The 22,963-nt window shown below is 44.5% G+C and overlaps 1 protein-coding gene across 1 annotated transcript in view; it reads left to right on the top strand.

Annotated features, from left to right (window-relative positions):
* MDC1 (mediator of DNA damage checkpoint 1) overlaps positions 1–22,963 on the top strand; it is a 1,303,504-nt gene that overhangs the window by 740,020 nt on the left and 540,521 nt on the right. Inside the window, exon 9 of the mRNA XM_044083294.1 lies at positions 1,187–2,560. Coding sequence (XP_043939229.1) covers positions 1,187–2,560 — 1,374 coding nt within the window. The remainder of the gene's footprint in view (positions 1–1,186; positions 2,561–22,963) is intronic.

Raw genomic sequence — 22,963 nt, 5'->3', positions numbered from 1 at the left:
AGCTGTCGCACTACATTGAGGAGAGGGCTAAATCTCCCAGTCCACTCTGTACCGTGATCTCTAATCTTAACATTGAGCACATAGCTGGCTTTTGCTGATATGGACTTGTGCTCTGTTAACGTTTGGAAACATAATTGGCCAATTGCTGTTCGGAATTCCCATGATCGCTCATCCTTTATTCTACATTTTGATAGTAAACATGACAACTGGATATGTCTGTACATAATTCTCCATCTTCCTATAATGTGGCAGCAAACAAGATGAGGTAAATGGGTAGATGCATTTTGAAAAGGGAGACACTCGCCAACTCTGGCTGTGAGCTTTAGCATCAGCCGAGTCGGATCTTACTGGATCCAAACTGAAAGAATGAAAATTGACAGCAGAAATGGAATGTTAAAGGTTAAGTCACAGCATTTTACCCCCCCCCCCCCCCAAAAAAAAAAAAAAAAAAACTCGGGAGATGAGCTTCCTAAGATTTTCTGGAATCTCATACCCAGTTAATTATGTTTTGACCTGCATGAAAACTCCTGACTAGCTTGAAGAAGATGGATTTCTACAGGCATCTCATTTCTTGATGAAAATAGTTTTACGAGTTCATAGCATTTTGCTGCGGTTTATCATGAGTTAAGATTTTGCCTTTGTAGAAAGTAAAAATAGTGGATATTTTTTTAAAATGTCAGTCTTAAAGCCTGCATGGGTACATTACATAATCTATCTGGTGGTGTCATTGTGTCACCTCTGAAGAGTTAATTTTATGCATATTTCAGCAGTATGTTGAATTCATGATGTGCTGTACGATAAAGCACTAAGTAGTGTTTAGTCACTAGGGATGCTGCTTTTCACTTGTTATAAAATCTAAACAAAGTTTTTTGTAGACATTGCTATATATCTGCACATAGAAGGGATGTCTTTCTTTGCCTTTCCTTCGTGTTTGTCTGGTAACGGACTCAATTGAGCTTGGACTTTGGATTCATAAGGTGGAGAGTACTTCACTAAAGTGGTATATGATCTTGACAATTTGCGTGCTCTTCTATTATAGTACAGCTGTAGTTGAGTTGTAATATGTATCATTCCAGCATATCTTTCATGGCAAGTGATTGTGGACTTCTCACTGGGAGTTGTGTGAACATCTTTCTGTTTGTCTGTATATACATTTGGTTAAATGTTTTCAAATTTTTTTTTCCAGATGGGGATGTAAAGACTACCACAGATGTTGAAGAAATGGATGAAGACTCTCTTGTTATTGCGGAAACACAGGCTTTCTGCAGTGAAGCTGACAGTTCTGTCACAGATGCAAGCAATTTGGAGGACCCTGTAGAGGAAGCCACTCAGGCTTTCACTTTCAGCAAGTCACCCCCCAAACAGGAATTGAAGCAGAAAATAGAGGATACTGAACCAGTTGTCAGCAGCTCAGAAACCTTGACTGATGTATTGGTTAGGGAAATGGAGCATGATCAAGGTGCCACTGCACAGCTTAGTCTTGGAGACCGCCCTGCAGATTCTGAGTGTTTACAGCCAGGTAATGCGGAGTCCTCTCGTGTGCCAGAAATGCTTCCTTTGCCAGAGACATCCGAAGCTGAATCTTGTGACAGTGTGATGACAGAAACTGGTAAACGAGAGAAGATTTCTGAGGGAAATACGCAATCTGTTGGTGGGAGTAACAAACGTGAATTGAATCCTGCAGAATCTGAAGAACTGCAGACTTTAGAACCTGAACTTTGTCTTTTAGAATCTGATCAAATTCATCCTGTTGAACCTTCCCATGGAGTTGGCGTTAAGGCAGACTCTGAAACCAGACATTTGCAAGCTGATGTCGAGTCAGGTGAGGTGGATATGTCTGAGCCACAAACTCAGGCCAACGTCTCATCTGTGTTTCTGGAATCTGCTGTGGAAAGGGAAAATGCAGTTAACAGTCCATCTTCCAGTACAGAGAGAGGATTTTCTGTAGTGAAGCATGAGCAAGATGAAGAATTGGGAACTAGGGTAGTTAAGGAAGGTGCCACCACTACATGCTCCACTATGGGGAGCAGTCAGGAGCTTGGCAGCCTGCCATCTCAAACTTCTGATGCCACCTTGGCATATGACCTTGAACTTGAAGATACTTGTCCTGAGGTCCAGGAAAATATTCCTCAAACCACATCTGAGGTATCTGAGAAGGAACATGAAACTGAAAGAACAGCTCATTTAACGAGCTCTGACGTAGTTCCGTCAACATTAGAAGCACCCAAAGAATTAGTACAAGTGGCCTGTTTTGAAGAATTTGAAGTACAGCCACGGAAAGTAAACGCCGACCAGCTTAAAGAGGTAAATAAAATTCCCTTGCCTTGCAAACCTGTGGGTATTGCAGAAGCAACAGCTCCTCCTACAGTATGCAAGGTGCTTCAAAAGGAAGATGAGGAAAAGCCAGTGGAGACTAAAAGTGCAGAGCCTTTTACTGAAAAATTACCAGACCCGGAGAAAAACGTTCATTCTGATATTGCAGATGGCAGTGGTGATGCTCAGTTGGACGAGCTGAAAGCTGATCTGACTGATGAAATGGTATCTGCAGGACAAAATCAAGGTACAAAGATGCATTAAATTTGTAGTAGAGAGTACTTGCTTAACCCTTTTTTTATCTTCTAAGCAGTAATAAACTGTCCTATTCGTAAGTTGCAGTATTGCACATATGAGTTTACCCTTCTTTCTAGTGCGTCCGGCCAGTATTCCAAAGTTTCGGTCCCTCCTGGTGTGCTGGATGTCTGACATGGCTGACAGGAATGTGGGCCATGAAAGTGACACTTGCATGCACCAGTCCCCAGAACCTTTCAGCCACCAGTCATACGCCAGGTGTTTCTGCTTACTGCTGACAGAAAATAAGTACCCCGTTGGGGAACCTTTCAGTCCTTATTTTAACATTCATGTCATCTGGAATGGGTAGATGTAAGTGTGGCCAGCAGATTTCCCACAAAGACACTCATGATCAGTGTCGCTTTTGTTAGGAAGGGAACACTACCAAGAAAGCTGGTCTATCTGTAAAGTGTTCTTCCTAAAACCTTACGTCACTGCTTACAAGCCTTTAACCTTTACCTCGAGAACCAGCATCTTAAGCAACTCGCGCTAAGGATGGAAGGTGCTTCCGATGCCCTGACAGACCCGTCCTTAGTAAATGCCCAAAACCACACGGCTTTCTATTTTGGTTGCGCCTCCTTCTTCCGAACGTCCACCTGTAGCTGACATTGACCTGGTAGAGGTTTCTGTTTCTGCCAGCCAGGGTAAAGTTGGTACCCATGAGGAGGCTGCACAATCCAGAGCGGATAGCACGTCCTTAGAGGCTTTACCGATGCCTGCTTCAGACGTGGAGGGAGGAACCTACCATTTCTGCCGGTTCGTCAGAACATGCCAACCCTATTCCTGTCTCAGGCAGGAGGTCCTCTCCAGGTCAGACGTTTGCAAAGCCTTTAAAGAAAAACAGAAAAACAAGTGCCTTTCTCCACCTCTTGAAAGTACTCCAGACTGGCAAGCTTTCAGCCAGAGTATTTTCAATGCTTTCATGGCCTTACAGCCTACCCTTGCAGCAGCCCCTCTGCCCTAGGCCTCAGACTTCTGCCAGGGAAGAAGAGGAATCCTCTGATTTCTCAGAGGACTCCCTCTCTTACACCACCCAAATCTCCTCACCCCTGGGGGTACAGCTCCACAAAGGAAGAGTCCATTTAACCTGACTAACCAGTGGAAGACTTAACATTTACAGAAACCATTGGGAAAATTAGAGACCACTTTCAGGTGGAATCTTCTGTCATGACTGAAGTCCAAAAGACGTTTTATGATCTTGTACAGATGTACTCCCTTAGTCCCTCTGCAGTTCCACCCATTCTGCCAGCCTTCTTGGATGCTTTCTAATCTGCATCCCTAAATCCCAACTCATAGCCCTTGCTCCTCGCAGCCCTGAAGTGCCTGAAACTGAAAATATTCCTTATTGAGTGCCGCCCCTGCTGACCCAGCCACTATTTCCTTTGCTACTGATAGGGCTACTAAACGTCTCCCTACCACTACCTTACCTCCTGCTAAAGATAGTAAGACAGTGGAACACCTAGGCAAGAAAATTTAAATGTGTTTTACTGTCTTTCAGGGCTACTAATTACCCAACCCATATGGCCAAATACTCTCTAGCCCTGCTAGAGAAAGCCACTAAAGATTTGGCTGACATTCCAAACTGTCCAACCAACGCACACCTCACTTCTCCTAGCACTCACCTCCTAGGTAAAGAGGCATTCCATTAGGTGTAGCTGTGATGCAGCAGAGGCTTCTGCTAGATCGACTGCATCAGTCTCTGCTCTTAGAATGTATGCTTGTCTTCGTCTTCAGCCTCTGCCTGATGACTTCAAGGCAAAACACATTGATGTCCCTCGTAGATCCCACTGTGTTTGCTTCCAAGGTGACAGATCTCTTCAAATCTTTACACCAGAAAGGGAAAGAAATGCAGAACCTTACACCTGCTAGTTTCTCTCATACCCAAGTACCATAGGAACTACCTAGCCAAGACTCAGTTCATCTGGAAGCATGCTTGACCAATGCCTCCCTTCAGACCTAGGAGACCTCCTAGAAAACAAACGTCCCTGCTAGAGCTTCCCCAACCCCTAGTCAGCGGACCCCCTTTCAGAATAAAGCAGGTAGTGTCCATCTGCCAACCTTTCTGAAACCCTCTCAACCCTCTACCCCTGTCTCTCCGACTCTCTCACTTTCTCCTTGCCTGGTCTCACATTACCACAGACAAATGTAATCCAGAATGGCTATTTCATGTGCTGGATCTGCCATCCAGTACGGAAGGGTACCCTCAACCTCCCAGCAATCAGCTCCACCTCCTAAAACCAATACTACAAATGTTAATGTCTCAAGGTATCATAGAACCAGTGCCTTCGGAAGCAAGAGGGAAAGGATTTTTCTGGTACCCAAAAAAATGGACCATGGAAATCCATCCTGGACCTCACTGCTAAACGCGTTCCTCAAGGTCCCTACCTTCTGAATCCCCTCTTCCCACTCTATTTCCCCCTGCTTCTGCCCCACAGGTTCACGGTAACCCTAGTTATAAAGGATGCTTACCTACACATTCCAGTAAAGCCCACATTCAGAAAATACCTGGCTTTTTTGGCAGGCTCTTCCCACTTTCAATTCTCTGCCTTGCCATTTGGGTTTTCCACTGCCCCAAGGGTATTCACAAAATGGCTCCAGCCATTGCCTATTACAGAAGTAAAGGAATCAAGATTTTCCCTTACGTAGACTATCTTTTTATCCATTCGGACAATCCAAAGACCCTCCTCAACACTCTGCTTCTTCTGATCCTTTTACAGTCTTTAGTGTTTCAGATAAACTTCCTGAGCTCCTGTCTGGAGCTCACACAGGACATTGTTTTCCTAGGGTGCAGGATTCGCATTGACCACATGTAGGCCTTTCTGCCAGCAGACAAAGTGGCATCCCTGACATAGACCACCTACTCAGCATCATTCAGGTATCAGAACTGACTGCAAGACAATACCTGAGGCTCCTGGATTACATGGCAGCCACTATACCTACGCTTCCCTTGCAAGACTGCACATAAGGCTGCAATAGTATCTTCTGTCAGTCTGGACCTAGCACTCCCATCCCCTGTAATTCAGGGTCCACCTTCTACCTTGCCTAAAACAAGAACTTTGGTGGCTGTCACAAGTGACCATGAACCCAAGCCTTCCCCTCCAACCTCCCACACGAACCCAGATCTTGCATACAGATGCATCAGACCTGGGCTGGGGAGCAACTCTAGGCACAAGACAGCTGCAGGGTCTGTGGGAACTCCCACACAACCTAGAGCACATCACTGTCATTGTGATCCTCTCTGGTCTGGAAGTCTTTTCCCCTTGCGTACACCAAGGCCCACTCAAGATTTTCATGGACAACACCACTGTCTTGTGATATCTCAACAAAGGGGGGCACCAAATCCTACATACTCTGCAGACTAGCCATGCGGGTATGGGAGCTAGCCATTTTCCAGGGGATGACCCTGCAGTCAGTTTACATCCCCTCCCTTGACAACGTCCATGCAGACTCTCAGCAGGACCATCACAAACAACCACGAATGGATGCTTCACAGAGACATTTTCCTGGACCTGGTCCATTGGTGAGGTATACCTCAGATAGACCTGTTCACCTCCTCCAACAGGCATCTTCGTGGCTATTGCACCAGGACGTCAGACCCCAAGGCACTGGCAATAGATGCCTTCTCAATTTCTTGGAAAGGGAAATTTATGCATACCCCCTTTCCATTGATTCAAAAAGTGCTGCTTAAACTTCAGGACAGCCCAAAAATATAGATGGTGACCCCGTATTGGCCAAGATAGCACTGGATCCCCCTCTTCCAAGGGCAATCACCACAAGTTACCCCCCTCAGTGTACCTACTCACACAGGACAAGGGATCTCTGATACATCCATAGTGGCAGTCTTTGAACCTCACCCTGTGGCTTAAGATTCTGATCCCTTTTAGACAACTGTACGAGGATGTGTTCATTGTCGTGCAGGAGGTTTGGAAACCCAATACTAAACATTTTTACCTATCCAATTGGAAAATATTTTCCTTACGGTGTGTCAAAAGACAGGTGGACCTGCTGGAAAGCGACATCCCTCTAATTCTGTCTTACCTGTGTGAGCTATTGCAGACAGTACGGGCCTACTTTTCTATAAAAGCACATCTGTCCGCTATGTCTGCCTCTCTCCCCTGGATCTACCCTTACCATTCAGATTTACCAGCAAAACCCTTCCTCAAAGGGGGTCCTTCATTTTAGACCCCAGGAAACCAGCACTTGCTCCATGGGATCTCAGCTATGTACTGGAAAAGCTCACCCTGGCCCCCTTTGAGCCTGTGGCTAAAGCCTCAAAGTTCTCAGGGGGATAGTGAGAGTTCTCCATGCCCTAGATGTGTAGACAGCTGAGGTTTTACCTCCATAAAACCAAGCCTACTAGGAAATCTAGCCAACTGTCTTTCCACCCCAGGGTTCTGGGGAAAACTCTGGCCAAACGGACCATTTCATCTTGGATCTGCAAGGCCATTACCTTTTGCTACCGGTACCATGATAAAGCATTGCAGGGATCTATTAAAGCCCACTCCACAAGAGTTATGGTCCGTTCAGGAGCCTTTAAGGGGACTTGCACTATCCTTGAAGCTGCTACCTGGTCCTCAGTGCACACCTTCAGCAAACGCAACAAGCTGGACCAAATCTCTAGTGCAAGAGCAGGATTCGCCAGGGCTGTCCTCCATGGATTCCTTGAGAGCTCTACCAGACCACCACCCCATTCTTAGTGAGCTGTGGCACTCAACCATATGTGGACTACTGCAACATAGGAATAGAAGGACATAGAAAAGTTGTGTAAAATCTTACCATAACCATAGATGTCCTTCTCTTCCATGTTACAGTATTCCTTCCCCCCTCCTGTCAGGTTGTACTTGCTCCTCCGGGTGGCACTGGACAAGCAATGCCGTTTTAGGACTGGCTCTGATTGGGGCTTCTGTTCTGAGGACTGGTGCATACAGACATCACTTTTATGGCCCACATTCCTGCCAACCATGTCAGATGTCCGACGCACCAGTAGGGACTTAAACTTTGGAATACTGGCTGAATGCACGAGAATGAAGGGTAAATCCATATGTGGAATACTGTAACATGGAAGAAAATGACATCTATGGTTATGTTAAGATTTTGCACAAATTTTCTTTCTTCTCATAGGTCCTTTTGTACGGATTCAGTGCTAGTTGTGGTGTTGAATGTATAATTTTACTTTAGACTGAATTGGCTCTGGTTTTGATGTTTGTGCTTGGCTTGAGGAATTTTCCAGAAAGTTTTTCCATAGGCAGTTCTTTCTTGGACAGAGGTAGTTTTACTGTCTGGTCTTGCTCGGCCACCTAGACATAGGTATAGATTCCTTGGATGTAGCTTGTAGGCACTTGATTTTAAGGAGATCTACGTTTTCAAGAGACTTGTCACAAAACTCTTGGGGAAAGTCAAAATCGGCAGCAAAGATGATGGCTACAGTTTTAGCTGTAAAGTATTTCCTACAGGTAGAGCAACTGTAGACACCACTACTCCTCACAGGTAAAATCAGTTATAACACACCAGCAAACTGAGAACCCAGTATTACCTGGTCTGCAGGCTGGCTATGGAAGCTTGTTAACTGGCTCAGGAAGTTAGTCGTCATTCAGGGCATCCTGCATTCTGTCCCAGTAGAATGTTCTGGCAGATGAGCTAAGCAAAAGCAGACTTTCCCAAATCAGTCCTGAACAAGGATCAATTTGTGGACTTGGTCATAGGTAGGGTGTACAAAAGGACCTTTTTTCCAGAACAGAATTAAGAAAATGCTGACTTGGAACCCCAGACTTGGGCTTGGGTAAGATCTTCTCAATTTGGCTAAGTTTGCAGATGACTGCAAACTAGGAGCCGTAATCGAAACTCCTAATGATGTGGACATCCTACAAAAGGGCCTCACTGCGACATATGTCTGGTGTCAAAGCCTTGGCCTCAAGCTCAATGCCAAAAAGTGCATTGTCACCCCCATTGGTAAAAACACTGTACCCATGAACTACCACATAGGCGGTAGTCTAACACCGAAAGTGTGATGAGACCTTGGGACACAGGTGGACAGTAGTCTCTCCTTTGATCACATCACCACAGTGGTCAGGAAATCCTTCTACGTGGCACACCTCATCACAAAAGGTTTCTCATCCAGAAAAAGGTCATTGTTCCCCTCTAGTCATCCCTTATTAGACCCATTATAGAATGCAACACCCCTTTTGGTATGTACGTCACAAGACATCTACAACAACTGGAAAGTCCGCAGATATACCTCACAAAGAGGATTACTGGCCTCAAACAGATGCCCTACGCAGACCATCTCAAAAAACTCCAGAGTTACTCCGTAGCATATTGCCTACTCACAGGCGATCTCTGCCTAACATACAAAGCTATGTCAAACCCAGAGCTGTTGTACATGTTCCACTTAAAGAAATCCCAGTCCTTCTGAGCTACACGCTCTAGGGACCTAAACCTTGTCACCACAATAAACAGAACATGCTAGAGGGATTGATTCCTTTCCCAGAGACTTCCCATTCTCTGGAACAGGCTACCTGTCAATGTCAAACAGAGCTCCTCATTAGCACTCAAGAAAAGTCTTGATTGTATGGGTAATAGGAAATTCACCCCGGGGATCAGTTCTGTGGCTCTGCTCGACATGGGCACAGGAAAATTATTTTCTTGGGTTGCAAAAGCCAGGGTACCTTTTTGGCTAGGCTTGTATAGGCCCTAGGGTCAATAGCCTAGTACCTGCCTATGAATCAGTTGTGTGGGTGTGATTCTTGTATGCCTTTCCCTCCCATTACTACTCTCATCGGGGATAGTTCAGAAGATGTAAGCGGACAGAAGTGTTACTTATAGCACTGTTTTGTACAAAGCAACACTGTTTCTGACCATGAAAAGGATAGAGTTTGTATTCCTGTGTGTGGACATCTTATGCCAGAGCAGGGGTTCACTGTTGCACCTCCAACCAGATGATCTCAACTCTGATTGCAATGGATGATTTATCACCCTTCCTCTTTAGTCAAATTTGCACTGAATATGCACTTACAGTCATGGAGGAGGGCAAGAAAACTAAACACAGCGAAGGCATACCTAGCAAAATGTAAAAGGTTTTCACTTTGGTACTGTAAAGAGTTCAGGATCCTAAACCATAAGTGTCCCTGGTCCTCCAATATCTGTTGGACCTTTATGCAGGCTTATGCTTGATTTATTTGAAGTACATGCGTCTGCCACCTCTTCCTGCACAAGGATTCTCTTGTTTACTATTAAAAAAACACAAGCCAAAAAAGATAAAAAACTGCAATGGCCAGTGAAAATCTGAAACTTTAATAAAAGAACTCACTCTAGCACCTTGGCTGAAAGCGTTTGAAGAGTACAAAATAACACATTCACAGAAGCCATTTAAGTACTGCGTCATTTAAAACAATTAAACAATATATCAATTGTACTAAATAAACATCTTCCAATTACACTCCAATTTCAACCCAGAAGGCATCATCATATCGAATATCAAATTGAAAAGTCTCTTTATAGAGCAACTTTTTCTTTAGTTCAACATTCAGAATCTTAACTTTTTCCAGAATTGTTCTCTGCAAACAACTATTTCCACCATGGTGATTTAAAAAGTGGAGCGCTAAAGGGCTCTCAGTTCTTCCGTTTCTATTATCTCCACGGTCCCCCTGTAGTTTCCCCTATATAAAACTGACAACAAGAGCACCTTGAGGCTTATACAATGGCGTCAGTGGTACAACTAAGTGTCATTGGGTACAAGTCGAACATTATTAATCTTATTCAAAACACTGTTTACAAACAGAACTACCACATGGGAAGGTCCCAAAACTTCGAAGTTCTCACCCTCTTAGCACCAGGGGTAATATAATTGTGTACAACCATATCTTTTATGCTACAACCTGTTTATAAGAAGAATAAGTTTTATTGAGCAAAAAATTCAAGTCCTTAAATTTAAACAAATATCCCCAATAAAGCCTAATGTGTACCACCTTTTCAGTGAACACAGTATACGTAGTAACTAAAGTTTATTTGCAGGGGCCACATTCCCACCACTAGTAGCCAATTCCACTTCATTTTGAGAGGTCATTTGCCTATTTACCTGATGCCAACCTCAACCGAGCATTATCTATAACAGACATATCATACCAATTCAGACTAAACCACTCACTTGAACAATTCCAGAACTAATTCCTCTGGAATATTACAAAGTTCACTAATGTGCAGAAGTTCACCAAAGGTTCATAGGTTGGTACTAGGCTATCGGCCCTAGGGCCTATACAAGCCTAGCCATAACAATTCCCTGGCTATTTTTTCCCACACTATTTACATTCCTGGACCACTGTCTAGCAAGGGCGACTGACGTGATCCTCAGGGTGAATTTCCTTTCTCCCATCCGGTCTTCAAGGTTACTTTTGAAGAGGGCCAAAGAGGTGTTCTGCTTGACATATATGGGCAGTCTATTCCAGAGTTTGGGGAGTCTCTGGGTCAGGAACCTATCCCTTCAGCATGTTTTGTTTATTGTGATGACAAGGTTTAGATCCCTGGAGAGTGTGGCTCTGAGGGATTAGGATTTCTTTGTGTAGCATGTCCAACAGCTCTGGGTTTGACATGGCCTTGTATGTTAAGCAGAGATTGCCTCCGAGTAGACAATATGCGACTGAGTATAGCTGGAGTTTTTTAAAACTGTCATAAGGAAATGCATTAATTAAATGGTGTGGATGACTTCTGCTGTCAAAAAAAAAAAAAAAAAAAATACAAATCAATAGCAAATTTCTTAAGTACCCTAGTTCTAATAGTATTCCCTACTGAACCTTCCAAAATTAAATCCAAAAAAATCACTTTGTTGCCATATTGAACACCAGCAAATTGTAAAACAAAAGCATTTAGTTAATCATTTAACAAAGAATCAACCAAATAACGTCGTCCTTTAAATAAAAAAAAAAAAAAAAAATCAATGCATCTAAACTAACAAAATTCTTAAAAATTCAAATGATAAACTTATTCTCAAACCCATAAGTTTGCATACATGGTGGCAAACTATGCCCCCATGGATGTCTCTCTAATCTAATGGTATATTTTTCGATGAAACTCAATTATTTAAACAAAAAAAATGAACAAATTCAATCAGGTAATTAGAAAAAAAGACCATCACCCAAAAAACAGTTAATGCTTCTAAACCCCAGTGATGTTGAATATTTGTATAAAGACTCTTCATATCCATAACCAGCCAAAAACAGCTCTGTCCACTGGAAATCTCTAATTTTATCCAAAACAATTGAAGCTGTTCCTAATAGGAGTCTTAATTTTACTACAGCTGGTAAGAAATATTTATGTAAAACCAAACCTATTCCATTTTTAAAAAAAAAAAATTCACAGCAGAAAAGTACAGTTGTGTACATACCATAAATGTAGATGTTAGTGTATTCACTGTTGCAGTCATTACACTTGGGTTATCCTGCTGGCAGGCGACCCGCAGTCGGCCCGAGTTCCAAAGTCTTGGTCTGGCGTTGGTTGCTGTCACATCTTCCCTGATTTCAGTGCGCCAGGGGTATAAAAGTTGCAACCAACGCCATTTTCTTCAGTTTTTCTTGCCCCAGATGTCAGGTGCCCCCAGATATGAAGGCTAAAAAGATAAAAATATGCCAAACAACCATGCATATATTACTATAAACATTTCCTTCATCTACAAGCAAATACACCACATAGGTTGTATAGAGTTGAGAAGTACAGAATAGTCCCAGCAAAGAGGGGGATGGTGGGTGGGTAACCTGGACTGCAACAGTGAATACACTCTTTAACATCTACATTTATGGTGGGTACACAACTGTACTATGTTCATCGTGTTTCACTGTTGCAGTCATTACACTTGGGTAGAATCCCAAAGCTGAGGTTGGGTGGCTGGGTCTAGATTAGATTTGGCGAGGCTAACGAGCCCTGCAGAACTGCAGTGGCAAAGCCTGCTCTGGATTTGGAGTAGAGAGGTAGGTGGTAGTGCTTGGTAAAAGTGTGCACTGAGCTCCAGGTTGCAGCTTCTAATATGTCTTTGGTTGGTACCCCTTTGAGGAAAGCTGCTGAAGTGGCTGCTGCTCTGGCAGAATGAGGCCTAATGCCCTTAGGCACAGATTTGCCATGTTGTGCATAACAGAAGCGGATGCAGTGTCCTATCCATTTGGAGATTGTCTGCTTTGTAATTGGTTTTCCTTGTGATCCTGCAACATATGCTACGAACAGTTGCTCAGTTTTTTCTGAAAGCTTTTGTTTTGTCCAAGTAAAATCGTAGCTGCCTGTGTATATCCAAAGTGTGCAGAAGTCTTTCCCCGTTATTCTTGGGATTTGGGTAGAAAGTAGGCAAATGAATGGTTTGGTTTAAGGCCACATTGGAGACCACTTTTGGCATGAATGTTGGGTTCATCCTTAGAGAAACCCTGTCCTGGTGAAAAATGAGGAAAGGTTCCACAGCCATCACTGCCTGTAACTCAGACTCTTCTTGCTGAAGTTATTGCTAGGAGCAGAGCAGTTTTCCATGACAATTTTAGATCAGCTGTGCTGGCTGGTTCAGATGGAGGCAGTGCTAGATGTTCTTCATCTCACATTGCTGCAGTCCTTACACTTGGGTAGTCCGCTGTCCTCGGTCGGCCCGAATATCAAAGTATAAGGCTGACGTCGGTCAAGGCGCATTTGACTGACATCAGGACGTCAGGGTACAAATGCGCATGACCGACGTCATATCCTCAGTCTTTTTTGCCGCATGGTCCGATGCAGAAGCAGCATTGCAAGTGCCGGTTGGCGTTCTGAAATTTTTCGATTTCGGAGTTTCAGACCGAGTCAAAGTTGGCTAAGTACCCGTTGGGAATATTTTAGTTTTTCTTGCCTCAGTGGTTTACGGATGTCAGAAAAAGTGAATAATTGTATTTCTTGTGGGAAACAGATACCGCATAGAGACTATCATACTTTGTGTATTCCTTGTTTAGGGCCTGAGCATGACGTTGTTGGGTGTCGCTCTTGTGCTAGATTCAATAAGCGCACTATAAAGAGAAGGTTGGATTGTGCCAGGTTGGTCTTCGGGAAGCGGTGCAATTATAAAATGCCGTCGGATGCTCCGGCCGCTTCCGAAGAAGCGCAAGGACAAAGCAGTTAAGCCTAGGCTAGAAGAACCGTCCGTGCGGACGCCGGTTCTTTAGAGGTGTCGGTGGAGCGGTGGTTCCACCGGAGGTTTCTTTGGGATCCCAGGGAGAGACTTTGTTATTGCAGGATGTGGCCTCTCAGGAGGCAGGTCAGGCTGATAGGGCTTCTCAGGTTACTATACTCCCCTCCCTTCCTAGGGTGGTTAGGCCCTCTCCTTCTGTTTCCAAGGCTTCTCCCAGAGGCAGGCCAGGTTTAGCTTCAGTTGGTGTCACCCCTAGTTCTTCAGGAACTGTGCCCAAGAAGCATATGCTTAAAATGGCAGAAGATTTGATTACTTTGATTAGGGTTCTTTGCCCCTCCTGATAAGAGACCTAGGGTGGAGCCTGAGCTAGGGAGTTTTGAGCAGGCTTGGATGTTTCAGAGTCTTGACTGAAGACTTGCAGGAGTATTCCCTTATTCTGATTCTGATGTGGATGATTCTACTCCTTCTGCTTCTCCTCCTGAGGATTTTTCTTTTTCGGAAACTCTTCATTCCATGAGGGAGCATTTTAAGTGGGAAGGTCAGGACTTCTCGGATTCCAGGAAAAGGCTTAGGGAATTTTTGTTTTTACCCCAGCATAGGCCTTTGGCTATACCTCCTGTTTTGGATGTGGTGGAAGATGTTTTTACAGAGGCTTCTCTTAATCCTGATTCTTTGCCTCCTGCTCCTGTTAAACCGGATAGGTATTACAGGGTGCCTGAAGCTCATAAGTATCTTTTAAGAGTCCTAGGGCAGACCCAGAAACTGTTAGTCAGGGGCCTAAAGGTGTTAAGGCTTCTGTTGTCAAGAATCCGGTTCCTACAGATAGAGGCCAGGGCCTTGGATAGATGGGGAAAGAAAGTTTATACTTCTTCCACTCTAGCTATGAGGGCTTTGAATTGCCAGTTTCACATGTTGAAATACCAAAACTATCTCCTTTCACAATTGAAGTCTAAGGTTGATGCTCTGGCGGAAGGTATTGATTGTAAAGAGTTACAAGATTTAGTACATGTTTCTGAACAGGTGGGTAAGCATTCTTTGCAATGTGGTTTTGATGCTGTACAGGCCTCGTCTAGGGTGGCTGCCACTGGGTCTGTTCTTCGCAGGCACGCCTGGCTGAGGGGTCAGAATTTATCTGACCATGTTAAAACAAGGATTTTAGATGCTCCTTTACAATCTGATGTGTTGTTTGGTTCTCCTGTTGAGGCAGTTTTAAAGAAAATGGAAGACAAGGCTAAGTCTATGCAGACTGTTAAAGATTTTTTGCAGGTTCAGCCTCCAAAGTTTAGTAGAAATTGGCCTACTAAGGGGTGGACGTATCCTTCTTATGATTCCCAGTCTAGGGGTAGATCTAGACGTGGTAGGGGCAGAGCTCAGGGCTCTTTCAGGCCTGGAACAGGGAGTTCTCCTGCACAGTCTTTTCTTGAGGGCAGGGGTCAGTCCTTTCGTAAACAGACCCAATGACCTACCTTTTCAGCTGCCAGAGTCTTTTCGTCTGGCAGCACCTTTGGGAGGAAGGTTGGCACTTTTCAAAGAAAATTGGAGTTTAATTACCCAAGACAGATGGGTATTGGATATCATTCACCACGGTTACAGGTTTTATTTCCATACCTTGCCTCCTTTCAAAGGCATGCCAGACGTTCCTCCTCAACAAAGGATAGAGGCTCACAAGCAAATTTCTCTGTTACTCCAAATAGGGGCCATACAGCCGGTCCCTATGCCAGAAGTGGGCCTAGGATTTTATTCTCGCCTGTTCCTAGTACCAAAGAAAGGGAACACGTGGAGACCAATTTTGGACTTATCTATCCTCAACACTTATCTGGACATTCCCAAGTTCAAAATGTTGACGTTACAGCAGCTTTTACCTCTGCTGGGCAAAGATCATTGGATGGTAACTTTGGATCTCAAGGAGGCTTATCTTCATGTTCCTATCAGACTGAGTTGCAGGAAGTATCTGCGTTTCGAGCTGGGACTTCTCATTATCAGTTCTCTGCATTGCCCTTTGGCTTATCTACTGCCCAGAGTGTTCACGAAAGTTCTGGCTCCAGTGATAGCTTTCCTCCGGTTAAAAGGAATACAGATCTATCCTTATTTGGACGATTGCCTGATTCTGGCTCCAGGAAGGGACGAGCTTCTTCATCATTTGGATTATGTGATAGCAGTGCTAAGATGCCTGGGGTATTCTGTGAACGAAATAAAGTCCAGTCTAGTACCCTCTCAGGACATGTGCTTTCTGGGTGTGAGACTGAATACAGCATCCCAGATGGCCTTTTTGACCCCGGACAAGCAAAAGAATCTTTCCCTTTACTTTCATCAGTTGTCTCATCAGTCCAGGCTGACTGCAAGGTCAGTCCTTCAAGCCTTGGGGTTCATGGCATCTTGTATTCTGGTGCTTCCCAATGCCAAACTGCATATGAGGAAGCTACAATGGTATCTCAAAAATGTATGGACACAGCACTGCCAGGATTTGGACACTGTCATTCAAATAATACCTTGCATTCAAAAGGAATTGTTGTGGTGGGCTTAGGAATGTCACCTAAACAAGGGACTCTCTGTGACCTGGCCAGAGGCGAGTCAGATTCTAACGACAGATGCCTCAGACAAAGCTTGGGGAGCTCATCTGAATGGAAAGTGGATACAAGACAAGTGGCCTGCCAGACTACAACATCTACATATCAACCTGAAAGAGATGTTAGCAGTCCAGTTTGCATTAATAGCTTTCAAGGATTTACTTCTTCCAGGGCAGGTGTTGATTCTAACAGACAACACAACTGTCATGTGGTACATCAACAAGCAAGGCGGAACACATTCTTATCCTCTATGCAGGCAAGCAATGATTTTGTGGGAGACTGCTCTCAGTTTACAACTAAATCTTCAGGCAAGGTTTCTGCCGGGAGCACAGAACTCCTTAGCAGATGTGTTGAGCAGACAAATTATGGATCCCCACGAGTGGAAATTGGATCCTCATGTATTTCAGAAATTGACAGTGTCATGGGGAACTCCAGACATGGATCTCTTCGCTTCTCCACTAAACCACCAGCTGCCAAAGTTTTGCACAAAAAGGTTTCATCCCACAGCTTGGAAAGTGGATGCTCTTTCTTTCAGTTGGAGCAATCTTCATGTGTATGCCTTTCCGCCTCTGCCTCTCCTCCCAAAGGTACTACTAAAGGCCAGACAAGACAAGCCAAGGATGATTTTGATAGCTCCAGATTGGCCTCGACAGCATTGGTACCCATTACTGAGAAGCCTGGTGCAGGAAGCCTCCATGGCCTTTGCCTTTGATTCCACACCTGTTGTCTCAGGAGGACAGTCATTTGCTCAATGTCAAGCTTCACTCTCTGCACCTAACAGCCTGGCATATTCTGTTTTGAACCATAATGGGCCTCCACTTCCACAGCAAGTTTTGAATGTTATTTTGGAAGCTAGAAGGCCTAGTACAAGGAAAGTGTGCAGATAAATGGAAGAGATTTTTATTTTGGAGTGCAGCAAAGGATTTTGATGTTTCTGAGCCTAATTTAAGTGTGGCTCTTCAATATCTTACTGAGTTACTGGACAAGGTTTGTCCTTCTCTTCTATTAAGGTTCATGCTGCAGCAATTTCGGCTCACTATGATTGTGACCCACCATTGTTTTCTCATCCTTTGTTCAAGCAATTTCTTAGAGGGGCAAAGAATATAAGACCCCCACGAAGAGCTCCTACTCCTGCTTGGGATCTCAATTTTGTGTTGGAGAAACTCACTCTACAACCTTTTGAGCCTGCAGCTACTACTGAATTAAAGTTTTTATCATGGAAGACTGCTTTTTTGTTGGCTATTACCTCTGCAAGAAGGGTTTCTGAGTTGCAGGCCCTTATGGCGGTTGAGCCTTTCTTAATTTTCCATAAGGATAGGGTATCTTTACTTACTAATCCTTCCTTTATACCTAAAGTGGTTTCTAGTGTGGCTTTAAACCAAACTATTCATGTGCCTACTTTTTATGCAAATCCCCAAAATAAAGGGGAAAAGATTTTGCACACTTTAGATGTACACAGGCAGTTGCGATATTATTTGGACAGAACTAAAGGGTTCAGGCAGTCTCAGCAGTTATTTGTTTCTTTTGCTTTGAGTTCTCAGGGCAAGCCTGTGTCAAAACAAACAATTTCTAAGTGGATTGGGTTTTGCATTGCTTTCTGTTATTCCCATCATGGCAAGGAGATTCCAGCTGGGATTAGGCCTCATTCCACTAGGGCTACTGCCACCTCGACAGCTTTTTTGAGGGGGGTGGCAACTAAGGATATTTTGGAGGCAGCTACTTGGAGTTCAGTGCATACTTTCTCTAGGCATTATCACCTACCACTTTACTCTAAATCCAGGGCTGGTTTTGCCACTGCTGTTTTGCAGGGCATTTTGGCAGCTCCTGCTTCCTTCTAGTTTGGCCATCCTCCCTTACCTCTGCTTTGGGATTCTACCCAAGTGTAAGGACTGCAGCAATGTGAGATGAAGAACATAGTACAGTTTTGTACCTACCATAAATGTAGATGTTCGAAGATCCACATTGCTGCAGTCCAATTTACCCTCCCTCCTTCCCCTCTGTAGTTAGAGGCGGTTGTGTGGGTTGGGTTGGGTTGTCAATATGATGTATATTGTATATATTGTACATATTTTTAGTGCTAGGATGGTTGGTTGTTTGTTTGCTGTCTTTTGGTTTTGACCTTTATTTTTAGGGTCTTCTGACATCTGGGGCAAGAAAAGACTGAGGATATGACGTCGGTCATGCGCATTTGTACCCTGACGTCCTGATGTCAGTCAAATGCGCCTTGACCGACGTCAGCCTTATACTTTGATATTCGGGCCGACCGAGGACAGCGGACTACCCAAGTGTAAGGACTGCAGCAATGTGGATCTTCGAACATCTACATTTATGGTAGGTACAAAACTACTTTTTTCTAAAACAAAATTGAGGTCCCAAGTAGGTACTGGTGCTCTCCTAGGGGGTCTTATATTCTTTGCCCCTCTGAGGTACTGTCGTAGTAGAGGCTGTGTAAAAATAGGAGGATCCGTATTGTAATGAGCTGAAATTGCAGAGGCATGGATTTTAATAGACGAAAAAGATAGGCCTTTGTCCAACATCTCAGTCAGGTATTGCAAAATCTGTGGTATATTAGGGACCAGTGGGTCGAGCCCTTGTGCCTGGTTCCAAGCACAGAATCTCTTCCATTTTTCTGCATAAGATTTCCTAGTGCTGGATCTCCTGGCTTCCAAAATTACATCCATAACTTTAGAGAGAGGTGCAGTTTGAGTGGCTACATTATCTGCCATGCTGCCGGGCTTAAGGTTCTGAGTTTGTGCAGAATCTGATTGTTTTGCTGTGTGAGACGATGAGGGATTTGAGGTAGAGGCCAAGGTGGGCCTTGGGACAAAGTCTTTAGGATTGGGTACCAGTGCTGGCGTGGCCAGTCTGGTGCAATCAGGATCATTTTTGGCCTCTTGTCTCACTTTTAGAAGCACCTTGGTGAGAAGAGGCATTGGAGGGAAGGCATAGACTGTTAGATTTTTCCATCTGAAAGAGCATCCACTTTCCATGTTTGAGTGATAAGTTCTTGTGCAAAATTTCTGCATTTGGCAATTGAGGGGAGGCAAAAAAATCCATGTGTGGGTGTCCCCATTCCCTTGTTATCATGTTGAACACTTGTGGATTTAGCTTCCATTTGTGAGTATCCATGAGATTTCTGCTTAGTTCGTCTGCCAGTGTATTTTTTTGCTCCTGGCAGGAATTGTGCTTGCAGATGTACGTGGTAGGTCAGTGCTGTGTTCCACAAAGTCATGGCTTGTCTACATAGGGGGTAGGAATGTGTGCCCCCTTGCTTGTTTATGTACCACATAACTGTGGCATTGTCCGTCTTTATTAATAATTGTCCTGGATGTATTGGGTCCTTGAAGCTATCAGGGCATTCTGTACAGCTAGCATCTCTTTTTTGATTGATGTGAAGATGCATTTGTTCCTTGGACCACGTGCCCTGAATACATTTTCCTGCCGTATGTGCTCCCCAGGCATAATCCGATGCATCCGTTATTGTCTGCCTGGCTGTAGGTAAGGTGAAAGGATGTCCCTTGTGACAGGCCTGGGGCCACCATCGAAACTTCTGTTGTAGGCAGGGAATCAAGATTATGATTGTCTCTAGGCTGTGACAATGCTGAGCCCAAACACTTTTTAGATACCATTGTAGTTTCCTCATATGCAGTTTGGCATATGGAATTAGTAGAATGCAAGATGCCATGAAACCCAGGGCCTGCAGAATTTTTCTTGCAGGGAGCTGGATCTTTGTTGCCATCATTTGAAAGTTATGAGTCAGTTGCCTTTGTCTGGCGTGAGATGAGCCATCTGGGCAGTTGTATTTAAGCTTGCACCCAGGAATATCATCTCTTGAGAGGGCACTAGTTTTGATTTATTTTCGTTTACTGTGTACCCTAGGCAAATTAGCAATCTTTTTACAAACGTCAGGTGCTTTAGAAGAATGTCCTTGCTCTCTGCTTGAATAAGGCAGTCGTCCTATTAGGGATATATTTGAATTCCTTTTTGTCTGCAAAATGCAATTACTAGTGCCGGGCTTTTTGTGAAGACCCTGGGCTCAGTCGAAGGGCAGTGCAGAGAATTGGTAATGCATTGAGCCTGCTATAAATCTGAGGTATCTTCTGCACGATTGTCTGATTTGGGACGTGCAGGTGTGCCTCCTTGCGATCCAAAGTAACTAGCCAAGCCTCCTTGCCCAGCATGGTCAAAAGTTGTAGTGTTAACATTTTGAATTTTGGAACATCCAGGAAAGTCTTTAGGATTGACAGGTCCAGTATTGGTCGCCAGGCTTTGTCTTTTCTGAGTACTAAGAAAAGTCGTGAGTAAAATCCTTGGCCCTGTTGTTCTTGTGGAACTTTTTGAATAGCTCCCATATCCATGAGAGCAGCAATCTGATGTTCATCGTGCATACAGCTGCAGTCATAACATATGTGTTCTCCTGCCGTCAGGCGGGTCCTCGGTCGGCCGAATTCCAAAGTCTAGGTCTGGCGTCGGTTGTCGTCGCTTCTTCCCTGATGTCAGTGCGACAGGGGTATAAAAGAACCAGCCAACGCCATTTTCTTCAGTCTTTCTTGCCGCACGGTGCCCGAAGCAGTTCGCAAGTGCCGGTCGGCCAGCTCCTGAGATTACGAAAAATTTGGAACCGAAGTCTTCTTAAAAGCTAAGTACCCCGTTGGGGAAACTTTCTTGCCTCAGACCGATGTCAGACAAAGTTAATAATTGTATTTCTTGTGGGAAGCAAATACCGCATAAGGATTTCCATTCCCTCTGTATACCTTGTTTAGGCCCAGACCACTACGTCTCGGTCTGTCGCTTTTGTGCTACATTCAACAGACACACTAAGCGTTGGGTGGAGTTCGCCCAGCATTATTTTGGGAAAGCATTTAACTATACTATGTCGTCGGATACTCCGACTCCGGTTTTGTCTAAAAAAACGCAAAGACAAGGACCGACACTCAAGGTCCGCGGCCTCTACCGACACCACGCCAAAGCCGACTACACGTGGTCCGGTTCTCAGCGAGGCGCCTATGCAGCCCCTGATTACAGACTACACATCTTTGGCGGTGTCTCCTTTACCCGAGGTCGCAGGCTCCTCGGCCCACACCCTGACTACAGATACCGAAGCCACGCTTGGCGTTTAAACACAGAATGTGGACAGGTCCACCTCCACTCAAGGTGTCTTCAGACCTTCCTCTTCTTTCTCCATCAAGGCTTTCACCAAGTCTAAAGCTAACATGCACCCTAAGAGACCAGCTACACAGGGCCCATCTCCAGGCCCTATGCCCAAGAAACAGATGCTTAAAATGGCTGAGGATTTAATTACTCTAATCGGAGGTTCTCCGCCACCTCCGGACAAAAGACCCAGAGTGGAGGAAGATTATTTCAGAGCACTCTGATTATCAGGAACAGTCTTACTCCCCTTTTGAAGACTCTAATGCAGAGGAATCTATTCCGTCTGTATCCCCCCCTGAGGATTACTCATTTGGTGAAACTCTGCATACCTTAAGGGAACACTTCCACTGGGAAGGCCAGGATTATTCAGATTCCAAGAAAAGGCTGAGGGGATTTCTTTTGTTACCCCAGCACAGGCCTCTGGCTATACCTCCTGTCCTGGACATCCTAGATGTTTACTTTGAGGCCTGCCTTAACCCGGACTCTCTTCCTCCAGCTCCAGTTAAGCCTGACCGGTACTACAAGGGTTCCTGACTCACACCAATTTCTATACAAAAGCCATGCTGCTGACCTAGAAACAATCTCACAGGGGCCCAGGGGAGTTGAGGCCTCCATTGCCAAAACCCCATTGCCTTCAGAGAGAGATTCCAGATCCTTAGAAAGGTGGGAGAAAAAGGTATATACCTCGGCTACCTTATCCATGAGGGCCTTAAACTGTCAGTTTCATATGCTAAAATACCAACAGTTTCTGTTATCTCAATTGAAAAGTAAAATGTCACAACCTGAACAACCAGACATGAAGGAGTTGCAGGATTTGATGCATAGTGCAGAACAAGTGGGTAAACATACCTTACAATGTGGTTTTGATGCTCTAGAGGCCTCATGTAGAGCTGCTGTTACAGGCTCAGTCATACGTAGGCATGCCTGGCTCAAGGAACAAGCCTTGCCTGATCATGTCAAAGCTAAATTACTAGACGCCCCTCTTCAAAAGGATGTACTATTTGGGGCAAATGCTGAGGAAGTATTACGGAAAATGGAGGAAAAGGCTAAATCAATCAAACTGTGAAAGAATTTCTGCAGGTTCAACCCCCACGTTTTAGTAGAAATTGGCCTTCCAAAAACTGGTCCTTTCCTGCCACAGACAGACCCCAAAGAGGCAGATATAGGCACCCGAGGGGCAGGGGACAAACACAAAGCTCATACAGAGGCGGACAATGGCAAGCTCCTACACAAAGAGGTGGTGAGGACAACTCGCAATCTTTCAGAAAGAAAAAACAATGACTTTCCCCTTTGCATGCCAACCAGGTCTTAAATGGCAGCCCCCTTAGGAGGAAAGCTGGCACTATTCTCAAAAAATTGGCATATTGTCACAAAGGACAAATGGATCCTGAACATTATAAACAGAGGCTACAAATTCCATTTTCATACCCTTCCAAAAATGAAAGGCATGCCAAACCTGCCACACAATCAAAGGGCAGAGGCACAAAAGCAAATTTCAGATCTTATAAACATGAAA

The sequence above is a fragment of the Protopterus annectens genome, chromosome 9.part0 (assembly GCF_019279795.1).
Source record: "Protopterus annectens isolate FY-2018-M chromosome 9.part0, PAN1.0, whole genome shotgun sequence".
NCBI classification, from domain to species: domain Eukaryota; kingdom Metazoa; phylum Chordata; order Ceratodontiformes; family Protopteridae; genus Protopterus; species Protopterus annectens.
The sequence above is the reverse complement of the archived record's forward strand: the minus strand, read 5'-3'. Positions and strand labels throughout refer to the sequence as shown.